The 23,450-nt window shown below is 45.6% G+C and overlaps 3 protein-coding genes across 4 annotated transcripts; 2 read left to right on the top strand and 1 right to left on the bottom strand.

Annotated features, from left to right (window-relative positions):
* Positions 1-937: 937 nt before the first annotated feature.
* LOC123140692 (pseudo histidine-containing phosphotransfer protein 5) lies at positions 938-3,422 on the bottom strand. Its single transcript, XM_044559982.1, has 6 exons — positions 3,164-3,422; positions 2,702-2,832; positions 2,566-2,634; positions 1,636-1,707; positions 1,377-1,449; positions 938-1,275 (listed from the first exon to the last, which is right to left on the bottom strand). The coding sequence occupies exons 1-6, from the start codon at positions 3,221-3,223 to the stop codon at positions 1,222-1,224; spliced, it is 459 nt and encodes a 152-aa protein (XP_044415917.1). The 5' UTR covers positions 3,224-3,422; the 3' UTR covers positions 938-1,221.
* A 2,431-nt stretch (positions 3,423-5,853) lies between these two features.
* Positions 5,854-18,253, top strand: LOC123140682 (protein cereblon). The gene is made up of 19 exons (XM_044559971.1): positions 5,854-6,383; positions 7,016-7,288; positions 7,762-7,829; positions 7,907-7,987; positions 9,101-9,213; positions 9,289-9,354; positions 9,954-10,055; positions 10,151-10,583; positions 10,986-11,191; positions 11,695-11,900; positions 12,404-12,609; positions 13,113-13,318; positions 13,822-14,027; positions 14,531-14,736; positions 15,240-15,445; positions 15,949-16,154; positions 16,658-16,863; positions 17,411-17,574; positions 17,688-18,253. Exons 1-10 carry the CDS (start codon positions 6,241-6,243, stop codon positions 11,707-11,709), a joined length of 1,500 nt encoding a protein of 499 aa, XP_044415906.1. The 5' UTR covers positions 5,854-6,240; the 3' UTR covers positions 11,710-11,900; positions 12,404-12,609; positions 13,113-13,318; positions 13,822-14,027; positions 14,531-14,736; positions 15,240-15,445; positions 15,949-16,154; positions 16,658-16,863; positions 17,411-17,574; positions 17,688-18,253.
* Positions 18,254-19,425: 1,172 nt separating this feature from the next.
* LOC123140703 (probable pectinesterase 53) lies at positions 19,426-22,493 on the top strand. Of its 2 annotated transcripts, XM_044559989.1 has the most exons (5): positions 19,481-20,099; positions 20,195-20,384; positions 20,473-20,679; positions 21,818-22,053; positions 22,129-22,493. In XM_044559989.1, the coding sequence occupies exons 1-5, from the start codon at positions 19,657-19,659 to the stop codon at positions 22,274-22,276; spliced, it is 1,224 nt and encodes a 407-aa protein (XP_044415924.1). In that variant the 5' UTR covers positions 19,481-19,656; the 3' UTR covers positions 22,277-22,493. The 2 variants fall into 2 exon arrangements, with proteins under 2 accessions (XP_044415933.1, XP_044415924.1); XM_044559998.1 differs by lacking the exon at positions 21,818-22,053 and having other exon boundaries at positions 19,426-20,099.
* Positions 22,494-23,450: the final 957 nt, after the last annotated feature.

The following is a 23,450-nucleotide window of genomic DNA, read 5'->3' on the forward strand; positions in this document are numbered from 1 at the left end:
TCATTTTAATCCGTATATAGTCCATATATAAATATCTTAAACATATTATAATAGTGGAAGGAGGGAGTATCTAAAAAAATATTAGTTATGCGCTTTAGATGTTGGTATATTTTTTATTATTCTTGGTCAAAAGTATATATTTTTTTGACTTGGGACAAACACGAAACTTTCGATATTTTGGAACGGATGGAGTACATCCCAAATGGTCAAGTGGGTTTCTTGCGAGCAGAGGCAAAAGTTTGAGTCGGCGCGAAGTTTTTCCCCCTCCCTTCTTCCGCACTTTGGAGTTCATCTTGGTTTCCCTTTTATCATCTCTGCCTGCCTCGCCCCCAGAGTGGTTGCGACTTAACAGTCAGGCCACAAAGCGGGCGCATGTAAACAAATCAATCAATCAATACCCCCTGCAACAAGTTTGGCATAGTGAGACATATCCTTGGTAGCTCAGTCATGCCCATCACAGAGATTTCTCAACTGTTCCCCCGTTAGCTCAGTAATGTCCATCAGACGTTGATTAGAGCCATCGCAACCTCTCAGGCGGTCCTAACACTCAACTTCAGCCTACCACATCAGTGGTCACCGACGCACATGAGATTAATTTCAACTCCGCACAACAACCCGTTGCAGTCTGGACAATAAGGGCAGATAAAGGCGAAGCAAAAAAGATTTACTGGTTCTCTACAAAGATCGCACATAAAAAATGACAACTAAATCAAATAAAAAGAACAACGAGTAATAGATTTCAATTAAAGGGAAGAATCAATGTGTTCATAGTGTAATTTTTTTCACAGTTTTGGTCAAGTGAGGGGATTAAATGTGTAGTCAACTTTATTCAATGGCGCCTTGAGAGGATAAAGAAAAATATGACTATTGCTTTCCAGCTAGCTGTTGCGCAAACATTCATTCACAAGCTTGTTGTAAATAATTAATTAACAACAGACACTTGCAAGCTCGGTTGGTTTTATTTATCGTACATAAGCGCGGACATGACATGATACGACTATATCAGACACAGGACACCAACATGGCGTCCTTATGATTATAGTATGATAGAGTACTTTTTTTTATGATCATTATATGGTATCTTTCAGGCATCAATGAACTAGCTAGCACCCATGGCAGTACCAGGCATGTCTCCTGTTCCTGGGTCTTCTTTCTCTGCAACGATCCCATATAGAGATATATACTGGTTCATCTCCCTGTAAAGCGCCAGCGGCCAGCGCTTTACATGCTTCCAGGCCTGGTCGCGGTCCTGGCAGGACCGGCCTGTCGCAGCAGCTGCGTGTGGCCATGTCATGTTATTAGAACACGCGGCGAGATCAGATGAGCACCATGATGGGCAGCTCCCAAGAGATGAAGCTGGGGATGACAAAGATTACCTGGAAATAGGACTCCAGCTTCTGCCTAAGGATAGCGTGCTCCCTCTTCACTTTCTGGAAAGTTCTCCTGCAACTGCATAATAATATATTAATATGGATGAAAGAAGACGCGTCGGTAGTGATTAATCTGTATACTTTGGATAGAAAACCACATGTCGACATGCTAACCAACTAATTAAGCAGGGACCCTCAAAAAGAAAAAAAAACTAATTAAGCAAGGGGGGGGGGGGGGGGTGGGTGGGGAGAGAGGGAGAGATACCCTTCAGCATTTTCTTCTCCACAGCTGTTCCTGAAAGATGTGCACTCATTGTTCATCTTAGAAGCGCCGATGCTGTGGCAAGTTGTATTATGTTAAGCTTAAGCCCAAAACTTTACAGCAGAGTAGTAATATAACAAATGCAAAATGTCAGCTCTTTATGTCATGGCAAAGGAGCTGCAAGCATGTCATCTCATGATACATATCATCATTTGTAAAAGGCCAATGTTTGCTACTCCACATGCATCCAACATCTAGTTGTAAAATGGATGCACATGATTAGTACTGCGTGATGAAAGCAATATAAATCTCTGCGTTAGGAGATCTCCGTCAAGAAAAAGAAAAACTCTGGTTTACACATTCCCTGAGGCACTTAAAGTAAAACAAAAACATAGAAGCACCACCAACCAAAAAAAAGAAGTAAACAAGGCACTGTTTCAAGAATTGAGGGCGGCAAAAAAATATGGTTTCGAGAATTGAGGACACAAACATGCAGTGTTCAGATACATCCGATATCTAGAAGCAGTGTGCTACAGGAGCTTTCTGGTGGCTCATGAAACAAATAGTCAACAGCTCGTTTGACAATTTTCCTATCCATTATTTTCTGGTAGTAGCAAAGGTTCAGATTAAGTTCTGCAAACTTATGATTTCCTTTTACAAAACCAAACAATTATCACTTTTCACCCATGAAACTGAGTTTAGCCATGTGCGTCTCTCCTTCAACAGGTGATGGCTTTCTAATCCAAGCTGACCAGTTTGTTGGAAAAAGCAGGGGTCCTGCCCAATAGGTAATCAAGACTAGTCAAGAATTTGCCTAAAAGGGCAACAAATTCAACAGCCTCTAAGATTCTACCACCAATTTCTTTCACATAGGCATGCAGCATCTAATCATCTATCGCCTAAAGATATTCAAACTTGACTGTCTAGACATACCTAAAACAGCTGCCTCTAAGCTGCTGCATGTGTGCATCCCATCTATTGAAATCTTTTGGATACTTCTCCCTGCAGTGTTCTTGTTAGATACTGCTTAACAACAATTGACCAAGTTTATGGAAGTGCCATTGCTTACATAGCTTGCTCAATGTTTGTCACTAGCCTCGCTGAGTCCTTGAAGAACAAGGAGACCACTTCTTCTGCAAAATTGGGGCTTGCTTCATCCTGCAAGTCCTCAACCTGGCAAAATTGCTCATCCAAATACCCCTGTTACCAAATATGATTAGCTAAATCAGCACATATCCATATCAACGCACATTAAAATAAGACAAGTAGCAGAAAAGGAGAGTTCCAAAATGGTTAAATTTTTTTAATTCTTAAAGCATTGCTGCACATAAAGAAAAAGCGGAATTTAAGCACTACATGGTAGCAAACTTATTCAATATTTTGTGCTTCATTCAGATTTTTCTAAGGTGTGTCAAAGTTTGAAACAGAGGTGCAAAGTGACAATTCTTGTCTTGGCTCTGTAAAGAAAACATGACAAGTGTTTACTGCATGAACTCTGATGCTTAATGTATGAGATGAACAGAGCACAAGCCTGATCAAAGAGGCTCCTTTTCAAGGATGCTGCTTGGCGTCGTAAATTAGCATACTCCATTTATAAGTGTTGAACGATGGGAAAAGAGGCTAAGCAGGGGCTGTGGGAGGCAAGCACAAAATGCATATCCAACTGGTCGATCTCTCTGGTTGTAGAAAGTTGAACGTCAGGTTGTTTATATAGCTCCGGAGGCTTCACTGTTCCTCCACCAACATAAGTGGAAGTGAAGATATTTTGAAGTTCCGATGGCAAAGCCTTATCATCTTACATATGCAAATGGTTTTGTTGCAGCGTGTGCAGCATCTATTCACATTTTGGAGAAGGACTTGAACATCAACAGACTGTGATGCTCCTCCTTTATATTGGGGTGTAGAAACCCAAGCCTTTCTTCTTTGGTCTATGCAGATGGGTTACTACCTACAGTCCATTTTTTCTACATCGCACATCATCGAGCGTACAAATTTGACATCTGCAAACCTGAAGAACAAACTCCAGAAGAAGGTAAAAAGGTTAAAAAAAAAAACTTATCACATAATCAGATACAGGTCAGCATCTGCATGTGATAGCTTCTGACAAGTTCTAAATTCTAACAACTTTCTCAAGGCTTGACATTATCAGACTAAATTGGAAAGAAGGAATCAATGGTCATTCATCGAGGGCGAAACAAAACAGCATTCTCTTTTCCCGGTGAGGAACATTTACATGGGTTCATGTATACATGCCTCGGTCTGAGCATATTGGAGACCGAGAATCAAGACAATGAACAGAAAGAATATTACTTGATCACATAAAATGTTTCATGTGGTGGCTCATTCTTACAGGAAATGAACATGTGTCAAGTCTGGATATATGAACTGTCCTGATAGAGGAAATTTTCTAGAGCGACACGTTGCAGGAACTAATACACGGACATAAGGGGAATGGTATAACAAAACTACTGTTTGTGCATCTCAAAGTTCAAGCATGATGTGGTGATAAAATCATCGAGAACGATAGAGAATTCGAATAGGTCTAAGATATGCCTACTTTGTGCACAGCCCAAAGAAAGCTAGAGAAAGAAAACGATTTCAATCTCCTTCCAACAGTTACAAACCAAGACTCTCTAAAATCACTGGACCACGTGGCACGTTATCAAGCTTTGCAAAAAGAAGCGAAATAGATCCATCCAGTGATTGGTCCAAGGATTGGTCTTCACCGTCCTTCAATCAGCATCACATCTTGATAAGAGAATCTGATGTGGAATGAAATAGCCCAAAGGCCCATTTGATTGGAGGATTAAAAAAGAAGAGAAAGTTCTAGGCAGACAAAATTGCTACAGCACTGAGTGATAAAACGACTGCAGAAGATGAATTAACATATAACAGTCACTACCTTCCCTGAATGTTGCATGCATTTATATAAAGATCCTACAACATGGTTTTCACTCTTCATCCTAGCAGCTGCATCGCTTTCCCTTTACATACAGAACATTCACATGACAACACCCTTCGGAAAGCGCATGCCAGGCCTCTACATGCAATAGAAGATGGAATATCTCTTCCGAGAAATTGCACGGGCACACGACAAGAAAATTTTCTCTTTAAACCACATTCAAGATAGTGTAGAAGTACATAATCAATTTGTTGCATTTCAAAACAAGACAACAACATCACTCAATTCATTATATATTTACCTGTAAATCTGTAACAAAGGAAGTCTGCTGTGCCCAGTAATATATGACACATAATGCCATGCTGGCACTTCATGTATGGTTGAAGCATGAGGTTTTAAGTAATTAACATAGCACTCCCTCCCATATGATTCATCATAATGTCATGATAATGTCCGATGATATTTGTATTGTGTATGAGAGGGTGCACATCAAGTGGTTATTGCTCACTACTTACCGTTGATAGAGACAATAATCGGATAATAGTTGCCCAGCTTTTGGGACTACACTCAAGGTTTTTTTTTAGCCTTTTAGGAATATTAAATGAACAGTTTTCCGGGAAGATAGGGCATCTCGTGAAGTTTTACACACGTCCTCTCAAAGACAACAAACAACATAGCGGAGATAGTACTATGATGAGATTCTTCAATCGTGGCTGCAAGATTTACCATATACATGGCATACATATCCTCTTGCGTGACTTTCTGTTACCAGTGGCTTATGTAAGCTGAGGAAACTAGGTATCGGCACGCTCTTCATAGTAACGACAGATGCGCCTCCGTAAAACAAAAGATACTATTCACGACGCGCATATACTCTACACGGCTGACAGTACACGTCATGGGCTCAAGCTGCATACTCATGATGTTCTTAGTTGCTCAGTGTTCAGATGATTCTAGTTTTGTGTTAGCATGCAGTCCTTGCATTTGTCCCCATACTACTTATTTATTACTAACCTCTAACCAGATAATATTGCACGATTTACAATAGCACCAACGATTAATCGATTATGCATATAAAATTAGCATTACTCTGCGTAGCTCCTCCAGTAACTTCCCTAGTTGGATTTACCAGACTCTGAAGACCAAACATCAAATCAAAATGGTGGAAACATTACAGCACGCTCAGCAGAAATGTCAAAATCTATCATACTTGAATAACAAGTTGGCAATCTCTGTCAAGGGTAGCAACGGGTAAGGCATGTCGCGTGGATACACTACCTCTTTTTAGATATGTCGATTCCGCGGCTGATGTGATGGCGCATGGAGACCCACTCTCCCCTCCCCTCCCCCCAAGTGACGCCCAGATTGGGGCTGGGCAAAGGCAAAGCCCCGGTGATGCCTACACCCGGGCGAGGGATTGGCGGGCGGGCGATTCGTCGACAGGAGCCCCGGCGGCCAGTACAGCAGCGGCCCCAATCCTCCGCGCGACTGTGCCGACCCCTGCTCGAATCAGCACAAATCAGCGTGGATAAAATTAACCGGGAGCCGCTGTCGCAGTGCGGAAGGCGATACGGAGAAGCGAGCGCAGCAGTTGTTACAGGCGGCGAGGGCCGGACTCCGGCTTGACGCCGGCAGCGTTACGCGGCTGAGCCGAGTGAGGACTGAGAGGAGGCCGCGGCGGAGGAGGAGCTAGCTCGTGCGGGCAAATGGGCCGAATGGGGGCCTGGGGGAAATGTGTAATGGGCCGTGTACACGTGGACCGGAATGTGACGAGAAGCCTCGCGCACCTTGGAAAAAAAAAACTGGACACAGGCAGCCCAGACAGAAACAGAAACAGCAGGAGAGAGGGGTAGCCCTGTGCGTTCGGTTTATTCGGTTTACATGGTTCGGTTTATACGGTTTTTTGGTATGTACGATATTAATACTTCGGTAAATACGGTATGAAATTAAAATACGGTTCGGTTTCGATATATACCAAATTATTTCGGTATGGTTTCGGTATATACCATAAAACCAAAGTTGACGCGAATTTGAAAATAACGTAATAATAATTTGCAAATTTATGACTCAAAACACATTCTATTTTACACAAATAGTATATGACTATATATATAAGTATATATGCATGCATTGATTCATCTGTTGATGGTTATGGACGTGCTTAGCATTTTAAAAACAGAAAAATGACAATGTTACAAGAAAAATGTTGGTGCTTAGTAGTGAATTTGACTCATGTACAAGAAAAATGACAACTTGTACGGTTGTTCATCTCAAGAAATATAAATTTATCTTTTACTTTGGTTTATTCGGTTAACCATTCGGTTTTTCGGTATATACCATAAAAACCAAAGTTCAAATCGGTATGAAAAGTTCATACCATACCGAAACCAGAAACCATAAAAACAAAAAAACCGGTTCGGTTCGGTTTATTTTCGATATGGTTTTTCGGTTCGGTTTTAAAATGCACAGAGTGAGAGAGGGGGAACCGGAGAGAGAGAGAAGAGAAGCCAAATCTCGCCTGCGATTGTGGCCGGCCGGCGTCGTCCCGTCCGTGCTCGGCGAGATGGAGGCGGAGTGGGACTGGGACGGGACGGACCCGCAGGACGCCACGGAGATGGACGAGTTCGAAAGGGTGGCGCTCGCCGCCGGGGTGCTCGACGTGAACCCGGGCGGCCAGGAGAGGTTCGAGAGGGAGTGGGAGCAGATGGAGGACGAGATCTACCGCCAGGTGCTCGCCATCGGCTCCTTCGCGAGGTCATCTCTCGACGCCACTCCCCCCTTCCCTCCCGTGTAGCATCCGCGCCGTAGCCGTAGCCGTGGCCGTAGCGCGCTTGCTGTTCTAGGTCTAGGGGGCGGAACTGTAGAGCTCTACCGGTGGAATCGGCGGTGCGGAAGCCGCCTGCCTCGATGCGATCCGCCCGAGAGAGCATTTCGGGGCCGAGAGCGTTAGGCCTGTAAACCCTAGGGTGGAGAGGGTGTGGTGATTTCAGGGAATGGATGTTTTACTCTCGTTTCGCTTATTAAAGATTAAAGAAGTATAATGTCATCGGGACTAAACCCTAGGGTGGAGAGAGTGTGGGGATTTCAGGGAAAGGAGTAGCTCCACAGCTCCAAACACAGTGTCCCTGACCGAAATCTCGCTCTGTAGTCCGAATTGGCTGCGGATCGTGTTCATCAGATTGGATCATGGGACTTCTCATGTTCATTTCCTGATTCATGAGTGCCAGGTTGGATAATGATGGGGATGGACGTAGGGAATTCGGTCGTCAAACCGCACTGCACACCTATCTTGGCGGTAAATTATCAGTGCCGACCTTCTTTTTTTTATGATGCTGACTGCATGTTCTAAATGTCTCTATGCGTGTCATTCAGACGTTGATGATATACCGGGCAGAAAAGCTACTCTCTTAGATGCTGGTTCGATCCTCACCTTGCCAATGCTCTTTCTTCATGGTAATACTCTTCTGTTTCTGTATGTTATTTGTTAATTCGTTCTCAGCTCGCCAATGTCCTTTCTTCACAGTAATGCTCTTCTATCTCTGTATTTTATTTGTTAATTCATGCACTTGTATCCTTTACTTTTAGTGTCTTTCTTTTGGCAAAGATTTTTGTTGTCTTGATAACCTTGAAGATGCATGGATTGGTGCTTCGTCAAGTTTACTGAGATATCATTTAATAGATACTTTTTATGCCCCACAGATTGCGAGTGATTTGTCTAGTTTTGAATATGATAATCTGAATTGACAAGCATTATTATTTGTAGCTGTTTCCTTTAGAATTGGAGATTTGCAGATATAAAGACACGTGTCTGCTTTACAGTAAAATGTCAAGATGCCTTGGCTTTTCAATTAATAACGCATCTAGCTCATGCATGCTAGCATGTTTGTGCTGAACGACGACCTTCCGACGCCAATAAATGGAAGGTTGTGGTTGAAACGCTTCCTCTTCCAACCGAAAGCGGAAAGCTGCAATTCTACCTCCTCCGCACCAAGCTCCTCCCTCTCACCCCCCTCCAACACCACCCTTGCCCACCTACAGTGTATCAATGGCTCACCCCACCCTGTTCCCGCTTAGTGTCCTCTCTCAGGTGAGAACCCCTGTACCAGCTCTGCCCACCAGACATCCTTCGCTGCTCACCCCCCTGTGGCGCCGCCTCGCTGCTCCCCCCTGCCTCAGCCGCCTACACCACTAGGCTGATGCTCCCCTGGGCCCTGGCCATCCGTCTAAGATCGGGAAGCAGAAGGAAAATATTAGCTGGCGTTTCTCTTGATAATTGAAGTTTTCGTCTGTAACCAGATAAGTTATACTCAATAATGAATCATCTACGAGCAATCCTAAAAAGGTAATATGCTGATAACTTGCTATTGGATCCTTTGTGATCCTGATAGGATGGCCTGTCAAAATAGTTTCTTAATTGCAAACCCAGATCCAGTGAAAAGAGGCACAAATCTTTGATATAGTTTGACCTGGCTCGTGCACGGTTACACATTAGAAGTCATAGCATAAAGGTGATATTATCTTTTCTTACAGACTATCAAATGTAATGGTGCTATGAATATTTCACAGGTGTCGTCCTGTTTCCTGGAGCTACCTTGCCTCTGAAACTAATTGAGGCTAGGTTTGTGGCAGCTGTCGAGAAGGCTTTAAGCCGTGATGGTGCTCCAGACACAATAGGCGTGGTGCGTTCCAATCATGTTAAAATTAGTTGCTTTTACTTGTGGATTAATTTTTAAAGACTATGACTCGATGTATAGGTTCTCATGCACGGACGACCAAATCATCGAAATTATGCTAATGCTTCAGTTGGAACCACAGCAGAGGTGCCGTACATTTATTTCTGTTATGCTTTGAGTTGCAATTTCCAGACCAGTCTGAAGTTATTGATCAATCTCTATGTGCATGGATTGTTCATTTGGTTAGCTTTTTTTGGTTCCAAATTCCCAATGGTGTTGTTTAGTGACCAACTCCATGTGTATGCTATTTCCTACTATATACTTAATACTTCCTCCGACCTGATTTACGTGGCGCCCTCGTTTTTTGTGATTTTACTTTAACAATCAATTAGATCAATGATATATGAGTATGTGCCATACAAACTGTACTGTTGTCTGTTGGAAACTTTTTTCAAGTATAAATTCAATGGTATAATTTTTGTGGCACGCAATCTACGTTTTACTGGGCAAGTAAATTGTCAAACTTGAACATTGAAATACGTGGGCGCCATGTAAATTAGGACGGAGGTATTAGGGGTTATTAGTTACCTATGGTGGCATGGCACACATGTGATAAATTTCAAGATCCCTTGCATAATCTCGAAAGATAAAATGTTATATGTAATTCGGTGTGATTTGTCTTTTCGGTTAGAACTATTCTTCTGAACAGCCTGATCAGATCAGTTGGTATTTTTGTTTGTTTGCAGATACGGCAACTTGGACGGTCGGATGATGGTTCAATAAATGTTAAAGCACGTGGTCAGCAACGATTTCGTCTGATCCGTTACTGGGCGGATGTTGATGGGGTGGTAAGTCTAAGATCTAATTGGGTAGCCTTGTTTTATGTTCTTTTGAATTAGAAGCAGGACAAATGTAGCTTTGTTTCATTTACTTTTGTCCTTAGGTGTGGGGTGAGGTTCAAATTATCGAGGAAGATCCTCCACTAAGAACTCCAAGAGGTGCATTTGCACAGCTAGCTGCATCTAGGAGCTGCCGGCTGCATACTTCTTCACCAGTTATGAGCTTGGATGTGTCACCAATGAAACAACAGGGCCATATGGATTCAGGTCTACATGGTGATACTCCTTCTGCAAGTGATTCAAGTTCACAGTCTAGCAATTCAATGAAGCCCTATGTTTCTGGTCAGTCAGGCGAGAATGCCAATATGGATGAGGAGGATTCTACTTGCTCGACACCCTCGAGTACAAGAACAGATACAAAGAACCAGTACAACGCTGCTAATTACTCGAAGCAGCCTCTTCAGGCATCATTGGCCTTTTGGCCTCAATGGGCTTATGAAATGTATGACCCATATTCACTTGCTTGTAGAGCTGCTGGTATGTGAAGCGCTCCTATTTCATCAAACTGGTTTCTTATGAATCTTACAGTGCATTCTTGTCATTACGTGTCTGTTTGGTTCATATACCAAGATTGCCAACATTTGACACACTTTTTTGCCATATATGCCTAAGGTTAGGCAATTAAGATTGGCGCCACACTTTGCCATACATGCCTAAGGTTGTGGCCTGACAAAGTGTGGCAACCTTAGTATACCAACCAAACATGCCCTACATATTTCACTGAATCTTTACTGGACAATGCCAACTTTGCCCTGTCTATATTGTTCTCATAGGAAAAACATCCTCTCACCAAAGTAAATGAATGATAATTGTGCAAATCCTTAGGTATGTTTCTGATTTTCAGTTGGTTATCTTTTTTACACTGTCCTTTTGTTGCAGATTTGTGGAGACTGATAATCAAAACGCCAAGCATTGATGAGCTTGTAAAAAAACCAGATCTTTTGTCATTTTACATCGGAAACCAACTTCCAGTATCGGAACCTGTGAGACAAAAATTGCTGGAGATTAATGGGGTTTCGTATCGCCTACGAAGGGAGATCCAGCTTCTAAAGGCCTGTGATCTTATAAAATGTGGATACTGCAAGGTAACAATCTACTGTATCTGGAGGTGATATTTTAACTAGTTTCTGACTGGTAGTTATATCTTGATGTTGATCCGGTTTCACTAGTTCGTGGTCTGTTGCTTCCATTAAAAAAATAGCCTCTCTAGCTCACCTGTATCACACATTGTTTTTAAGGCGTCCCGCCTTGGACGCTTAGGCGATAAGGCGCCCCCCAGCGCCTTACAAATACGCCCGCCTTAGGCGCTTAGGCGTCGCCAGGGCAAGGTTGGTATACTAAGGTTGCCACACTTTGTCATGCCTAAGGTTGTGGCCTGACAAAGTGTGGCAACCTTAGTATACCAACCAAACATGCCCTACATATTTCACTGAATCTTTACTGGACAATGCCAACTTTGCCCTGTCTATATTGTTCTCATAGGAAAAACATCCTCTCACCAAAGTAAATGAATGATAATTGTGCAAATCCTTAGGTATGTTTCTGATTTTCAGTTGGTTATCTTTTTTACACTGTCCTTTTGTTGCAGATTTGTGGAGACTGATAATCAAAACGCCAAGCATTGATGAGCTTGTAAAAAAACCAGATCTTTTGTCATTTTACATCGGAAACCAACTTCCAGTATCGGAACCTGTGAGACAAAAATTGCTGGAGATTAATGGGGTTTCGTATCGCCTACGAAGGGAGATCCAGCTTCTAAAGGCCTGTGATCTTATAAAATGTGGATACTGCAAGGTAACAATCTACTGTATCTGGAGGTGATATTTTAACTAGTTTCTGACTGGTAGTTATATCTTGATGTTGATCCGGTTTCACTAGTTCGTGGTCTGTTGCTTCCATTAAAAAAATAGCCTCTCTAGCTCACCTGTATCACACATTGTTTTTAAGGCGTCCCGCCTTGGACGCTTAGGCGATAAGGCGCCCCACAGCGCCTTACAAATACGCCCGCCTTAGGCGCTTAGGCGTCGCCAGGGCAAGGTTGGTATACTAAGGTTGCCACACTTTGTCATGCCTAAGGTTGTGGCCTGACAAAGTGTGGCAACCTTAGTATACCAACCAAACATGCCCTACATATTTCACTGAATCTTTACTGGACAATGCCAACTTTGCCCTGTCTATATTGTTCTCATAGGAAAAACATCCTCTCACCAAAGTAAATGAATGATAATTGTGCAAATCCTTAGGTATGTTTCTGATTTTCAGTTGGTTATCTTTTTTACACTGTCCTTTTGTTGCAGATTTGTGGAGACTGATAATCAAAACGCCAAGCATTGATGAGCTTGTAAAAAAACCAGATCTTTTGTCATTTTACATCGGAAACCAACTTCCAGTATCGGAACCTGTGAGACAAAAATTGCTGGAGATTAATGGGGTTTCGTATCGCCTACGAAGGGAGATCCAGCTTCTAAAGGCCTGTGATCTTATAAAATGTGGATACTGCAAGGTAACAATCTACTGTATCTGGAGGTGATATTTTAACTAGTTTCTGACTGGTAGTTATATCTTGATGTTGATCCGGTTTCACTAGTTCGTGGTCTGTTGCTTCCATTAAAAAAATAGCCTCTCTAGCTCACCTGTATCACACATTGTTTTTAAGGCGTCCCGCCTTGGACGCTTAGGCGATAAGGCGCCCCCCAGCGCCTTACAAATACGCCCGCCTTAGGCGCTTAGGCGTCGCCAGGGCAAGGTTGGTATACTAAGGTTGCCACACTTTGTCATGCCTAAGGTTGTGGCCTGACAAAGTGTGGCAACCTTAGTATACCAACCAAACATGCCCTACATATTTCACTGAATCTTTACTGGACAATGCCAACTTTGCCCTGTCTATATTGTTCTCATAGGAAAAACATCCTCTCACCAAAGTAAATGAATGATAATTGTGCAAATCCTTAGGTATGTTTCTGATTTTCAGTTGGTTATCTTTTTTACACTGTCCTTTTGTTGCAGATTTGTGGAGACTGATAATCAAAACGCCAAGCATTGATGAGCTTGTAAAAAAACCAGATCTTTTGTCATTTTACATCGGAAACCAACTTCCAGTATCGGAACCTGTGAGACAAAAATTGCTGGAGATTAATGGGGTTTCGTATCGCCTACGAAGGGAGATCCAGCTTCTAAAGGCCTGTGATCTTATAAAATGTGGATACTGCAAGGTAACAATCTACTGTATCTGGAGGTGATATTTTAACTAGTTTCTGACTGGTAGTTATATCTTGATGTTGATCCGGTTTCACTAGTTCGTGGTCTGTTGCTTCCATTAAAAAAATAGCCTCTCTAGCTCACCTGTATCACACATTGTTTTTAAGGCGTCCCGCCTTGGACGCTTAGGCGATAAGGCGCCCCCCAGCGCCTTACAAATACGCCCGCCTTAGGCGCTTAGGCGTCGCCAGGGCAAGGTTGGTATACTAAGGTTGCCACACTTTGTCATGCCTAAGGTTGTGGCCTGACAAAGTGTGGCAACCTTAGTATACCAACCAAACATGCCCTACATATTTCACTGAATCTTTACTGGACAATGCCAACTTTGCCCTGTCTATATTGTTCTCATAGGAAAAACATCCTCTCACCAAAGTAAATGAATGATAATTGTGCAAATCCTTAGGTATGTTTCTGATTTTCAGTTGGTTATCTTTTTTACACTGTCCTTTTGTTGCAGATTTGTGGAGACTGATAATCAAAACGCCAAGCATTGATGAGCTTGTAAAAAAACCAGATCTTTTGTCATTTTACATCGGAAACCAACTTCCAGTATCGGAACCTGTGAGACAAAAATTGCTGGAGATTAATGGGGTTTCGTATCGCCTACGAAGGGAGATCCAGCTTCTAAAGGCCTGTGATCTTATAAAATGTGGATACTGCAAGGTAACAATCTACTGTATCTGGAGGTGATATTTTAACTAGTTTCTGACTGGTAGTTATATCTTGATGTTGATCCGGTTTCACTAGTTCGTGGTCTGTTGCTTCCATTAAAAAAATAGCCTCTCTAGCTCACCTGTATCACACATTGTTTTTAAGGCGTCCCGCCTTGGACGCTTAGGCGATAAGGCGCCCCCCAGCGCCTTACAAATACGCCCGCCTTAGGCGCTTAGGCGTCGCCAGGGCAAGGTTGGTATACTAAGGTTGCCACACTTTGTCATGCCTAAGGTTGTGGCCTGACAAAGTGTGGCAACCTTAGTATACCAACCAAACATGCCCTACATATTTCACTGAATCTTTACTGGACAATGCCAACTTTGCCCTGTCTATATTGTTCTCATAGGAAAAACATCCTCTCACCAAAGTAAATGAATGATAATTGTGCAAATCCTTAGGTATGTTTCTGATTTTCAGTTGGTTATCTTTTTTACACTGTCCTTTTGTTGCAGATTTGTGGAGACTGATAATCAAAACGCCAAGCATTGATGAGCTTGTAAAAAAACCAGATCTTTTGTCATTTTACATCGGAAACCAACTTCCAGTATCGGAACCTGTGAGACAAAAATTGCTGGAGATTAATGGGGTTTCGTATCGCCTACGAAGGGAGATCCAGCTTCTAAAGGCCTGTGATCTTATAAAATGTGGATACTGCAAGGTAACAATCTACTGTATCTGGAGGTGATATTTTAACTAGTTTCTGACTGGTAGTTATATCTTGATGTTGATCCGGTTTCACTAGTTCGTGGTCTGTTGCTTCCATTAAAAAAATAGCCTCTCTAGCTCACCTGTATCACACATTGTTTTTAAGGCGTCCCGCCTTGGACGCTTAGGCGATAAGGCGCCCCCCAGCGCCTTACAAATACGCCCGCCTTAGGCGCTTAGGCGTCGCCAGGGCAAGGTTGGTATACTAAGGTTGCCACACTTTGTCATGCCTAAGGTTGTGGCCTGACAAAGTGTGGCAACCTTAGTATACCAACCAAACATGCCCTACATATTTCACTGAATCTTTACTGGACAATGCCAACTTTGCCCTGTCTATATTGTTCTCATAGGAAAAACATCCTCTCACCAAAGTAAATGAATGATAATTGTGCAAATCCTTAGGTATGTTTCTGATTTTCAGTTGGTTATCTTTTTTACACTGTCCTTTTGTTGCAGATTTGTGGAGACTGATAATCAAAACGCCAAGCATTGATGAGCTTGTAAAAAAACCAGATCTTTTGTCATTTTACATCGGAAACCAACTTCCAGTATCGGAACCTGTGAGACAAAAATTGCTGGAGATTAATGGGGTTTCGTATCGCCTACGAAGGGAGATCCAGCTTCTAAAGGCCTGTGATCTTATAAAATGTGGATACTGCAAGGTAACAATCTACTGTATCTGGAGGTGATATTTTAACTAGTTTCTGACTGGTAGTTATATCTTGATGTTGATCCGGTTTCACTAGTTCGTGGTCTGTTGCTTCCATTAAAAAAATAGCCTCTCTAGCTCACCTGTATCACACATTGTTTTTAAGGCGTCCCGCCTTGGACGCTTAGGCGATAAGGCGCCCCCCAGCGCCTTACAAATACGCCCGCCTTAGGCGCTTAGGCGTCGCCAGGGCAAGGTTGGTATACTAAGGTTGCCACACTTTGTCATGCCTAAGGTTGTGGCCTGACAAAGTGTGGCAACCTTAGTATACCAACCAAACATGCCCTACATATTTCACTGAATCTTTACTGGACAATGCCAACTTTGCCCTGTCTATATTGTTCTCATAGGAAAAACATCCTCTCACCAAAGTAAATGAATGATAATTGTGCAAATCCTTAGGTATGTTTCTGATTTTCAGTTGGTTATCTTTTTTACACTGTCCTTTTGTTGCAGATTTGTGGAGACTGATAATCAAAACGCCAAGCATTGATGAGCTTGTAAAAAAACCAGATCTTTTGTCATTTTACATCGGAAACCAACTTCCAGTATCGGAACCTGTGAGACAAAAATTGCTGGAGATTAATGGGGTTTCGTATCGCCTACGAAGGGAGATCCAGCTTCTAAAGGCCTGTGATCTTATAAAATGTGGATACTGCAAGGTAACAATCTACTGTATCTGGAGGTGATATTTTAACTAGTTTCTGACTGGTAGTTATATCTTGATGTTGATCCGGTTTCACTAGTTCGTGGTCTGTTGCTTCCATTAAAAAAATAGCCTCTCTAGCTCACCTGTATCACACATTGTTTTTAAGGCGTCCCGCCTTGGACGCTTAGGCGATAAGGCGCCCCCCAGCGCCTTACAAATACGCCCGCCTTAGGCGCTTAGGCGTCGCCAGGGCAAGGTTGGTATACTAAGGTTGCCACACTTTGTCATGCCTAAGGTTGTGGCCTGACAAAGTGTGGCAACCTTAGTATACCAACCAAACATGCCCTACATATTTCACTGAATCTTTACTGGACAATGCCAACTTTGCCCTGTCTATATTGTTCTCATAGGAAAAACATCCTCTCACCAAAGTAAATGAATGATAATTGTGCAAATCCTTAGGTATGTTTCTGATTTTCAGTTGGTTATCTTTTTTACACTGTCCTTTTGTTGCAGATTTGTGGAGACTGATAATCAAAACGCCAAGCATTGATGAGCTTGTAAAAAAACCAGATCTTTTGTCATTTTACATCGGAAACCAACTTCCAGTATCGGAACCTGTGAGACAAAAATTGCTGGAGATTAATGGGGTTTCGTATCGCCTACGAAGGGAGATCCAGCTTCTAAAGGCCTGTGATCTTATAAAATGTGGATACTGCAAGGTAACAATCTACTGTATCTGGAGGTGATATTTTAACTAGTTTCTGACTGGTAGTTATATCTTGATGTTGATCCGGTTTCACTAGTTCGTGGTCTGTTGCTTCCATTAAAAAAATAGCCTCTCTAGCTCACCTGTATCACACATTGTTTTTAAGGCGTCCCGCCTTGGACGCTTAGGCGATAAGGCGCCCCCCAGCGCCTTACAAATACGCCCGCCTTAGGCGCTTAGGCGTCGCCTAGGCGATAAACCCTAACCCCCCCCCCCCCCCCCCCCCCCCCGCCCCCCCGCCCCAGCGCCTTAGGTCGCCTTACCGCCTTAAAAACTATGGTATCACAGCATGCTAGATTAACATATTATTTTGCAACTAGGCTTAGTCCAAAGTTGCACCCAGATACTTGGGCGCTGTTGCCTCTTGCAGCTGCTTGATGAGTAATGGCATTAATGTAAAACCAAGTTGCTTCTAATTCATATTGCTCATGTGTAGCTAAATCAAAGAATTTCAAGATTATGCCCATTACTCTATTCTGACATGATGTTAATTATGGTAGTCTGAAATAGCAAAACACAGCGATGTGGTGGTGATGTCTAGCGATGGGCCTCTTGGTACTTACGTCAACAATCATGGGTACGTGCATGCAACGATTACTGTGAACAATGCGACGGGGCTTGCTCTCGAGGGGGATCCCACAGAAGAACAGAGCTGGTTTCCAGGGTATGAGCCGTTTTTCGCGACTCCTTGTTTATCTCCCAGTCGCCTCTGTTTATTCTTACGATATTTGAACATGAGATGAAACCATAAGCGCATTTATCTTGCTATATGTGCAGATACGCCTGGACTATCGCGTCGTGCGCGTCCTGCGGTTCCAACATAGGCTGGCTGTTCAGTACCACCAAGAGGCATCTATACCCGAAATCCTTCTGGGGGATCCGCAGCTCCCAGATCGCGGATGTTGTAGATGTAGAACAACAGGAGGAGGAATGATATGCCGCTCTCCATGTACAGCGAGCCCTGTCTTGACTTGTGCCGTCTTCTTTTTCTCCGTTTCCGCAGACTTAGAACCTAGACTGAGATCGTGGCGCCTTTGCCATCCTTGTCACGCTCTCGTTTTTAGCCTAGCCCCATATATACCCGCCTTTCGCCTTCAGAGTGGTAGCCATTGAAGTTTCTGGGAGACTAATAGCCACCCTCTTCTTGGCCGTGTTGTGTGTACTGTTGGTCGTGTGCGCATAGTTTGTTTCAGAAATCTTCTGAGATGCATATAGTGCACACACCTAGTCAGGATAATAAGTTTTCCGGGTGCTAAACAAAGCATGTCTGTGGAAGTCTGTACTTAAATAAGTGTGTTATGTTGAAAGAGAAGTCTAGCTCCATTTGAAATGATGCTTGGAAATTTGGCTTCTTTGTAGATCTGACTATCTGAGGAAGTGCGTGCGGCTTTGTGGAGAAGAAAGTATAAAGTTGCAGTTGCCATACCCTGTACGGTAATGCAGTAGAGTATTTCGGGTATAGTGGGGAAGTGGCCCTGATACCTGGTGAATGAGTGGCAGCTCCACAATTTACTCCCGTCACCATGCTTGGCAGCAGTAGCACCGAGCTGGATGGAGGCAACAGGGTCGCCGGCCCAGCTGAGCTAGCGCAAGTGGCGAGTAGCAAATGCATATGGAGCGTGTATTGTCGGTTTGTTCCAGCCAGCATCTATGGAACCGGTAGCGATTCGGCCGGTATTGCAAAACCGCCTTCCGTAAAAGCGAGAGAGACCTGACGCTCACGGGCGGCGCAGGGGCCATGGGAGCACAGGCTGACAGTCAGTAGGAGAGAGGGGTGCCGATCGGACGGGAGGGGAAACAAACAGTGACAGTGAATGTGCGCTTCTCTGCGTCTGTATGTACGCTGATGCATTTACAGATATCTGTATTAGTACCTGCCAGCCCTTCCACTTCCATGATGTACTACAGAGATCACTTGATTGGCGGTAATAATAGTACTGTACGAAGTATGGATGTTGCCCGTCTGTATAGCTGTTTTATAAAGCTGCAAGGATATAGTGGAGGTTGTACTTGATGGTAAGCATGCCGAATTGCTCAATTACGTACTCATTCCCGTACGACTTTTATGTATGGTTGGGAATCGACGCGCATGCAATGCAACTCGGCCGTCGACGGACGGGACAACCCACCAGCGTTGTGTCTTCCCGGAAATAGAAATGCCGGCAAATCCGTTCCAGAAAGCACTGTTTTCAGTCGTTATATTTTACCGAAAGAAAAGGTGTGTCTAGTAGGAGCACTCATCACCCGCGAGAATCAAGTCGGGGCTCCTGATGCCGCCACGGAATGGAACCAGGGTAGAAGGAAGCACTGCTCAAAACAAAGTAAACCACGGGGTCGCGGTTACAAGTACAAGGTTTTTGGTTTGCCTTTCTGGACAGGACAGTGGGAAGCAGAGGCGAAGGGCGAGACGAAGACGAAGACGAACGAGCGCACATGCATGTGGTGCGTGCACCGCCGCAGCGCACGACACAAGCGCCGCTCTGCTAGATGCGCGCGCACGCCCACGCCCACGGCCCACTAGAGCCAGCCAACCAGCGCGAACAGCGGGCTCTGCTCGTGAGCTGTGTCATTCCATCGTTCCTTCGGAACAGGGCGCCCGTGATCTCCTTAAATTCCCCCCCGCTCCCGAATTAAACCTGACACACCCCCTTGTAGCTTTGTACCTAGCTAGCTGCCGGTGAGTGACCACCGCAGCAGCACCCGTCGGCTGTTGCCACTGGCGTGCGCGCAGCGCATTGTCGCGGCAATGGCAGCGTCGTCGTCCTCCTCCTCTTCGTCGCGGGCGAGGTTGCTGGCGTGCGTGGCCGTGGCGGCGCTGCTGCTGCTCGCGCCGGGCGACGTGGACGCCGGCCGGCACGGGCACGGGCGCGGGAGCGCGGCGCACAGGCACACCAAGGGCCTGCGGCCGGGGAAGGCTGCGGGTGCGGCGGCGAGGCCGTACCCGGCGAACGCGACCGCGGCGGAGGCGATCGAGCGGCGGTTCACGCGGTGGGTGCGGTTCATGGGCGGGCTGGACCACAGCGTGTTCCAGCGCGCGCTCAACCGCGCGCTGCTGCCGTCGACGCGCACGATCGTCGTGGACAGGACGCCCGGGGCGGGAGACTTCACCACCATCCAGGGCGCCGTCGACTCGCTCCCGCTCATCAACCTCGCGCGCGTCGTCATCAAGGTCAATGCCGGCACTTACACGTACGTGCGTGACCACAACATGTAATTCCCGTTCACTGCCGTTCTCTTGGGTGTAGTGACTAACATGTACGCACGTGCGCACGGCGGTGCTGCAGGGAGAAGGTGAGCATCTCGCCGTTGCGCGCGTTCGTGACGGTGGAGGGCGCGGGGGCCGACCGGACGGTGGTGCAGTGGGGCGACACGGCGGACACGGCCGGGCCCTGGGGCCGCCCCTTCGGCACCTTCGCCTCCGCCACCTTCGCCGTCAACTCGCAGTTCTTCGTCGCCAAGAACATCACCTTCAAGGTGCGTGCGTACTGTACTTACTCCAGGCCGCCGGCCACTGGTGATTGATAGATTCGGCCGGACTAAATGGTGGTGGCGGCGCATGCAGAACACCGCGCCGGTGCCTCGGCCTGGCGCGCTGGGGAAGCAGGGGGTGGCGCTGCGGATATCGGCGGACAACGCGGCGTTCGTGGGGTGCAACTTCCTGGGCGCGCAGGACACGCTGTATGACCACCTGGGCCGCCACTACTACAAGGACTGCTACATCGAGGGCTCCGTCGACTTCATCTTCGGCAACGCCCTCTCCCTCTACGAGGTGCGTGCATCGTCCCCTCTGTCCCCCCTGGCATTGCATAAACATCTCTCTCAAGTTCTCAAGCAAGCTTGATCAAGACTTGGTGTTAATCAGCACCGGCAATTCGGGTCAACAGAGTATCTTTGCTCGGCCTGACTTGTCGGTGTGTCGACTGTCACTGTACTACGGGGGTGTTTGGTTTAGAAGTCTAGGACTTTTTCTAGTCTCAGGGACTAATCAAAAAAGACTCTCTAGTAGAGTCTTTTTCTAGTCCCTGTAGAAAAAGTCCCTCCCGTTTGGTTCCTAGGGATTTTTAGGGACTTTTTCTAGTCTTTTAGACTAAAAAGTCCCTGAACCAAACACCCCCTACTCGAGCCCTACTACATAGAGCACAAAAGAGGTGGTGGCATCTCAGTACCCGCCGGGGCTGGGCCACAGCAGAGCATCCAGCTCCAGCCAGTGTCCCACGTAGAGTCACGCACGTACGTGCGTGCAAGAGCACACGGGGCGGTCATGAGCGTTCCCACACTGTTAAAACAGAGGATAGTGTTCCTGACAGTACATTCCTGGAAGGGAACAGTACTACGTAGGTAGTAGCACCGTGAGCCCGTGACGAATCTTGTCCCGGCAGCAGCGCCCAGGCCGCCGTTCGTTCTCGCTCTGGGCCAGACACGATCTGGTTCCGTGTCAGCCACCGCTCCCGATCCGTGCCGTGGCGCCGTGCCCATGCTGCCATGCGGCTGCGGCTGTGCGCGCACCGGCAGATCCGTCCGCGGATGGATGCTGCATGCATGCTGGGTCACGGCCTCCCGTACGTATCCGTCCCGTTTCTGTTCGTCCGCCGGGTCCTACGACCTTCAGTGCGTGATGCCCCGTGCATGCTGGGACAAGACAAGATGGAAGGGAATGTAGATTTCCATTAATTAATGGCGGTTTTGGTTCTTGATGGCAGCGAGCCAGTGTCGCCCCCCTTGTACCGTTGCGGAATGTGGCTTCCTGGTGGCGGCAGGTTCTCCGGCCCCTCCATCTAGGGCTTGGCCCCAGGTGCCGGCAGCTAGCCCCGGCCCGTGACGGAGGAGCTGGCCGGCTAGTTGGTGCCGTGCCTATCTGCTTGCCCTTAGCTTAATTATGCTAACTTGGGCGTACGTGGGGAACGCAGGGTTGCCACGTGCACGCGATCTCGCCGCACTACGGCGCGCTGACGGCGCAGAACCGGCGGAGCATGCTGGACGACACGGGGTTCTCCTTCCTCAACTGCCGGGTGACGGGGTCGGGGGCGCTCTACCTGGGCCGCGCATGGGGCACCTTCTCCCGCGTCGTCTTCGCCTACACCTACATGGACAACATCATCATCCCCCGCGGCTGGTACAACTGGGGCGACCCAACGCGAGAGATGTACGTCTCTTCTGAATGACTGGCTATGTTCCTCCGGCGCAACTGGGCTGACGTCTTTTCTTGTTGGATGTGCAGGACGGTGTTTTACGGGCAGTACAAGTGCTCTGGGCCGGGGGCCAACCACGCCGGCCGGGTGGACTGGTCCCGGGAGCTCACCGACGAGGAGGCCAAGCCATTCATCTCCCTCAGCTTCATCGACGGCCTCGAGTGGCTCAGGTTGTAGCAGCGGATCCACACGTTAATGACTACCAGCAGAGTAACTTGATTTGGCTGCAGCATTTGCAGCTGAATCCATGACGAGCACGTACGCCTGTCTCCAGCCTCCGGCTCCTTTTTTTTTTTTTGCTTTGCTTTTTAGAAGTGGGATGTGAATCAAACCACATCGGCTCGTTTTAACAGTTGTTGTGAGCTCTGACGAACACAGCAGACAGTGACGTGCACCTTGTGTTCTCTGTTTAGTTTTTTTTAGAACAGTGTTCTCCGTTTAGTGATACTAGTGACTTTTGTTTTTTCGAGAAAAAACAGTCGTAACGGAAAAGACTCGAAGAGACATTAGGCCCAAGCAGGGTCCATCTCAGACCAGCCCAGCCCAGACGGGCCACACCTTTGTGGGCCTGGGATCATCGATTGCAACAGCGGATGAGAACCCTTGTGAAAGGCTAAGGGCATGTATAATGGTGTTATCTTAGGAGTGCCACATAGGATAGATGATGAGGTGGAGGAGAGAGAATTCATAAGAAAAGGCTTGTCTTCTATTATTTAAGAAAAGACAAGAGGTGATCTCTTAGCACAATATGTCTCACCATATTTTTAAAAATTGCTAATTATTAAAGATAAGGTTAAGAGATGAACCATTGTAGACAAATTTTGTTATCATCTCTAAATCACATGCAAGACTTAAGATAAGACTATCTTATCAACCATTATACATGCCCTAATGCATCCAGTTCTTGGGAAAACCCTATTTGCCGCTAGTTGCGGCAAATTGTCGGGGGAACGCACAGGCCATCCAGCGATCGTTGCAGCTGGGCCGGCCCGTATAGTGTTTTCAGGATTCCCGGTTTTCGGAAACGTTCCAGCTGATTCTTTCCGATTTTGGGAATATTCCAGCAGGTATATGAACCCTTTTTTTTCCTTTTTACGTTTCCTTTTCGCTTTTTCGTTTTTATTTGCTGTTTTTCTTCTTTTATCTCTTATTTCCTTTTCTTTTCACTTCTCTTCTTATTTCTTGTTCTTCTTTTTTTCAAGTTTATTTTTCTTTTTCAATCAAGGTTCAGACATTAGATAAATGTTTGAATTTCTTCAATTTTGTTCACATATGGGAAAAATGTTCTTGTTTTCAAATTTTGTTCAGCATTTGCAAAAAAGTTTAGAATTTGAAAAATTGTTCGCTTTTA

The sequence above is a fragment of the Triticum aestivum genome, chromosome 1B (genome assembly GCF_018294505.1).
Source record: "Triticum aestivum cultivar Chinese Spring chromosome 1B, IWGSC CS RefSeq v2.1, whole genome shotgun sequence".
Lineage (NCBI taxonomy): Eukaryota > Viridiplantae > Streptophyta > Magnoliopsida > Poales > Poaceae > Triticum > Triticum aestivum.

Coding starts and splice junctions, on each gene's coding strand:
- LOC123140692 (XM_044559982.1), bottom strand. CDS start 3,223: ATGGAGTATGCTAATTTACGACGCCAAGCAGCATCCTTGAAAAGGAGC. Junction 1,708..2,565: donor CTTAGAGGCAGCTGTTTTAG/GTATGTCTAGAC, acceptor AACTTGCCACAG/CATCGGCGCTTCTAAGATGA. Junction 1,276..1,376: donor AGCTGGAGTCCTATTTCCAG/GTAATCTTTGTC, acceptor GGCCACACGCAG/CTGCTGCGACAGGCCGGTCC.
- LOC123140682 (XM_044559971.1), top strand. CDS start 6,241: ATGGGCCGAATGGGGGCCTGGGGGAAATGTGTAATGGGCCGTGTACAC. Junction 7,830..7,906: donor ACTGCACACCTATCTTGGCG/GTAAATTATCAG, acceptor CGTGTCATTCAG/ACGTTGATGATATACCGGGC. Junction 7,988..9,100: donor GCCAATGCTCTTTCTTCATG/GTAATACTCTTC, acceptor AATATTTCACAG/GTGTCGTCCTGTTTCCTGGA.
- LOC123140703 (XM_044559989.1), top strand. CDS start 19,657: ATGGCAGCGTCGTCGTCCTCCTCCTCTTCGTCGCGGGCGAGGTTGCTG. Junction 20,385..20,472: donor CCAAGAACATCACCTTCAAG/GTGCGTGCGTAC, acceptor CGGCGCATGCAG/AACACCGCGCCGGTGCCTCG. Junction 20,680..21,817: donor ACGCCCTCTCCCTCTACGAG/GTGCGTGCATCG, acceptor TGGGGAACGCAG/GGTTGCCACGTGCACGCGAT.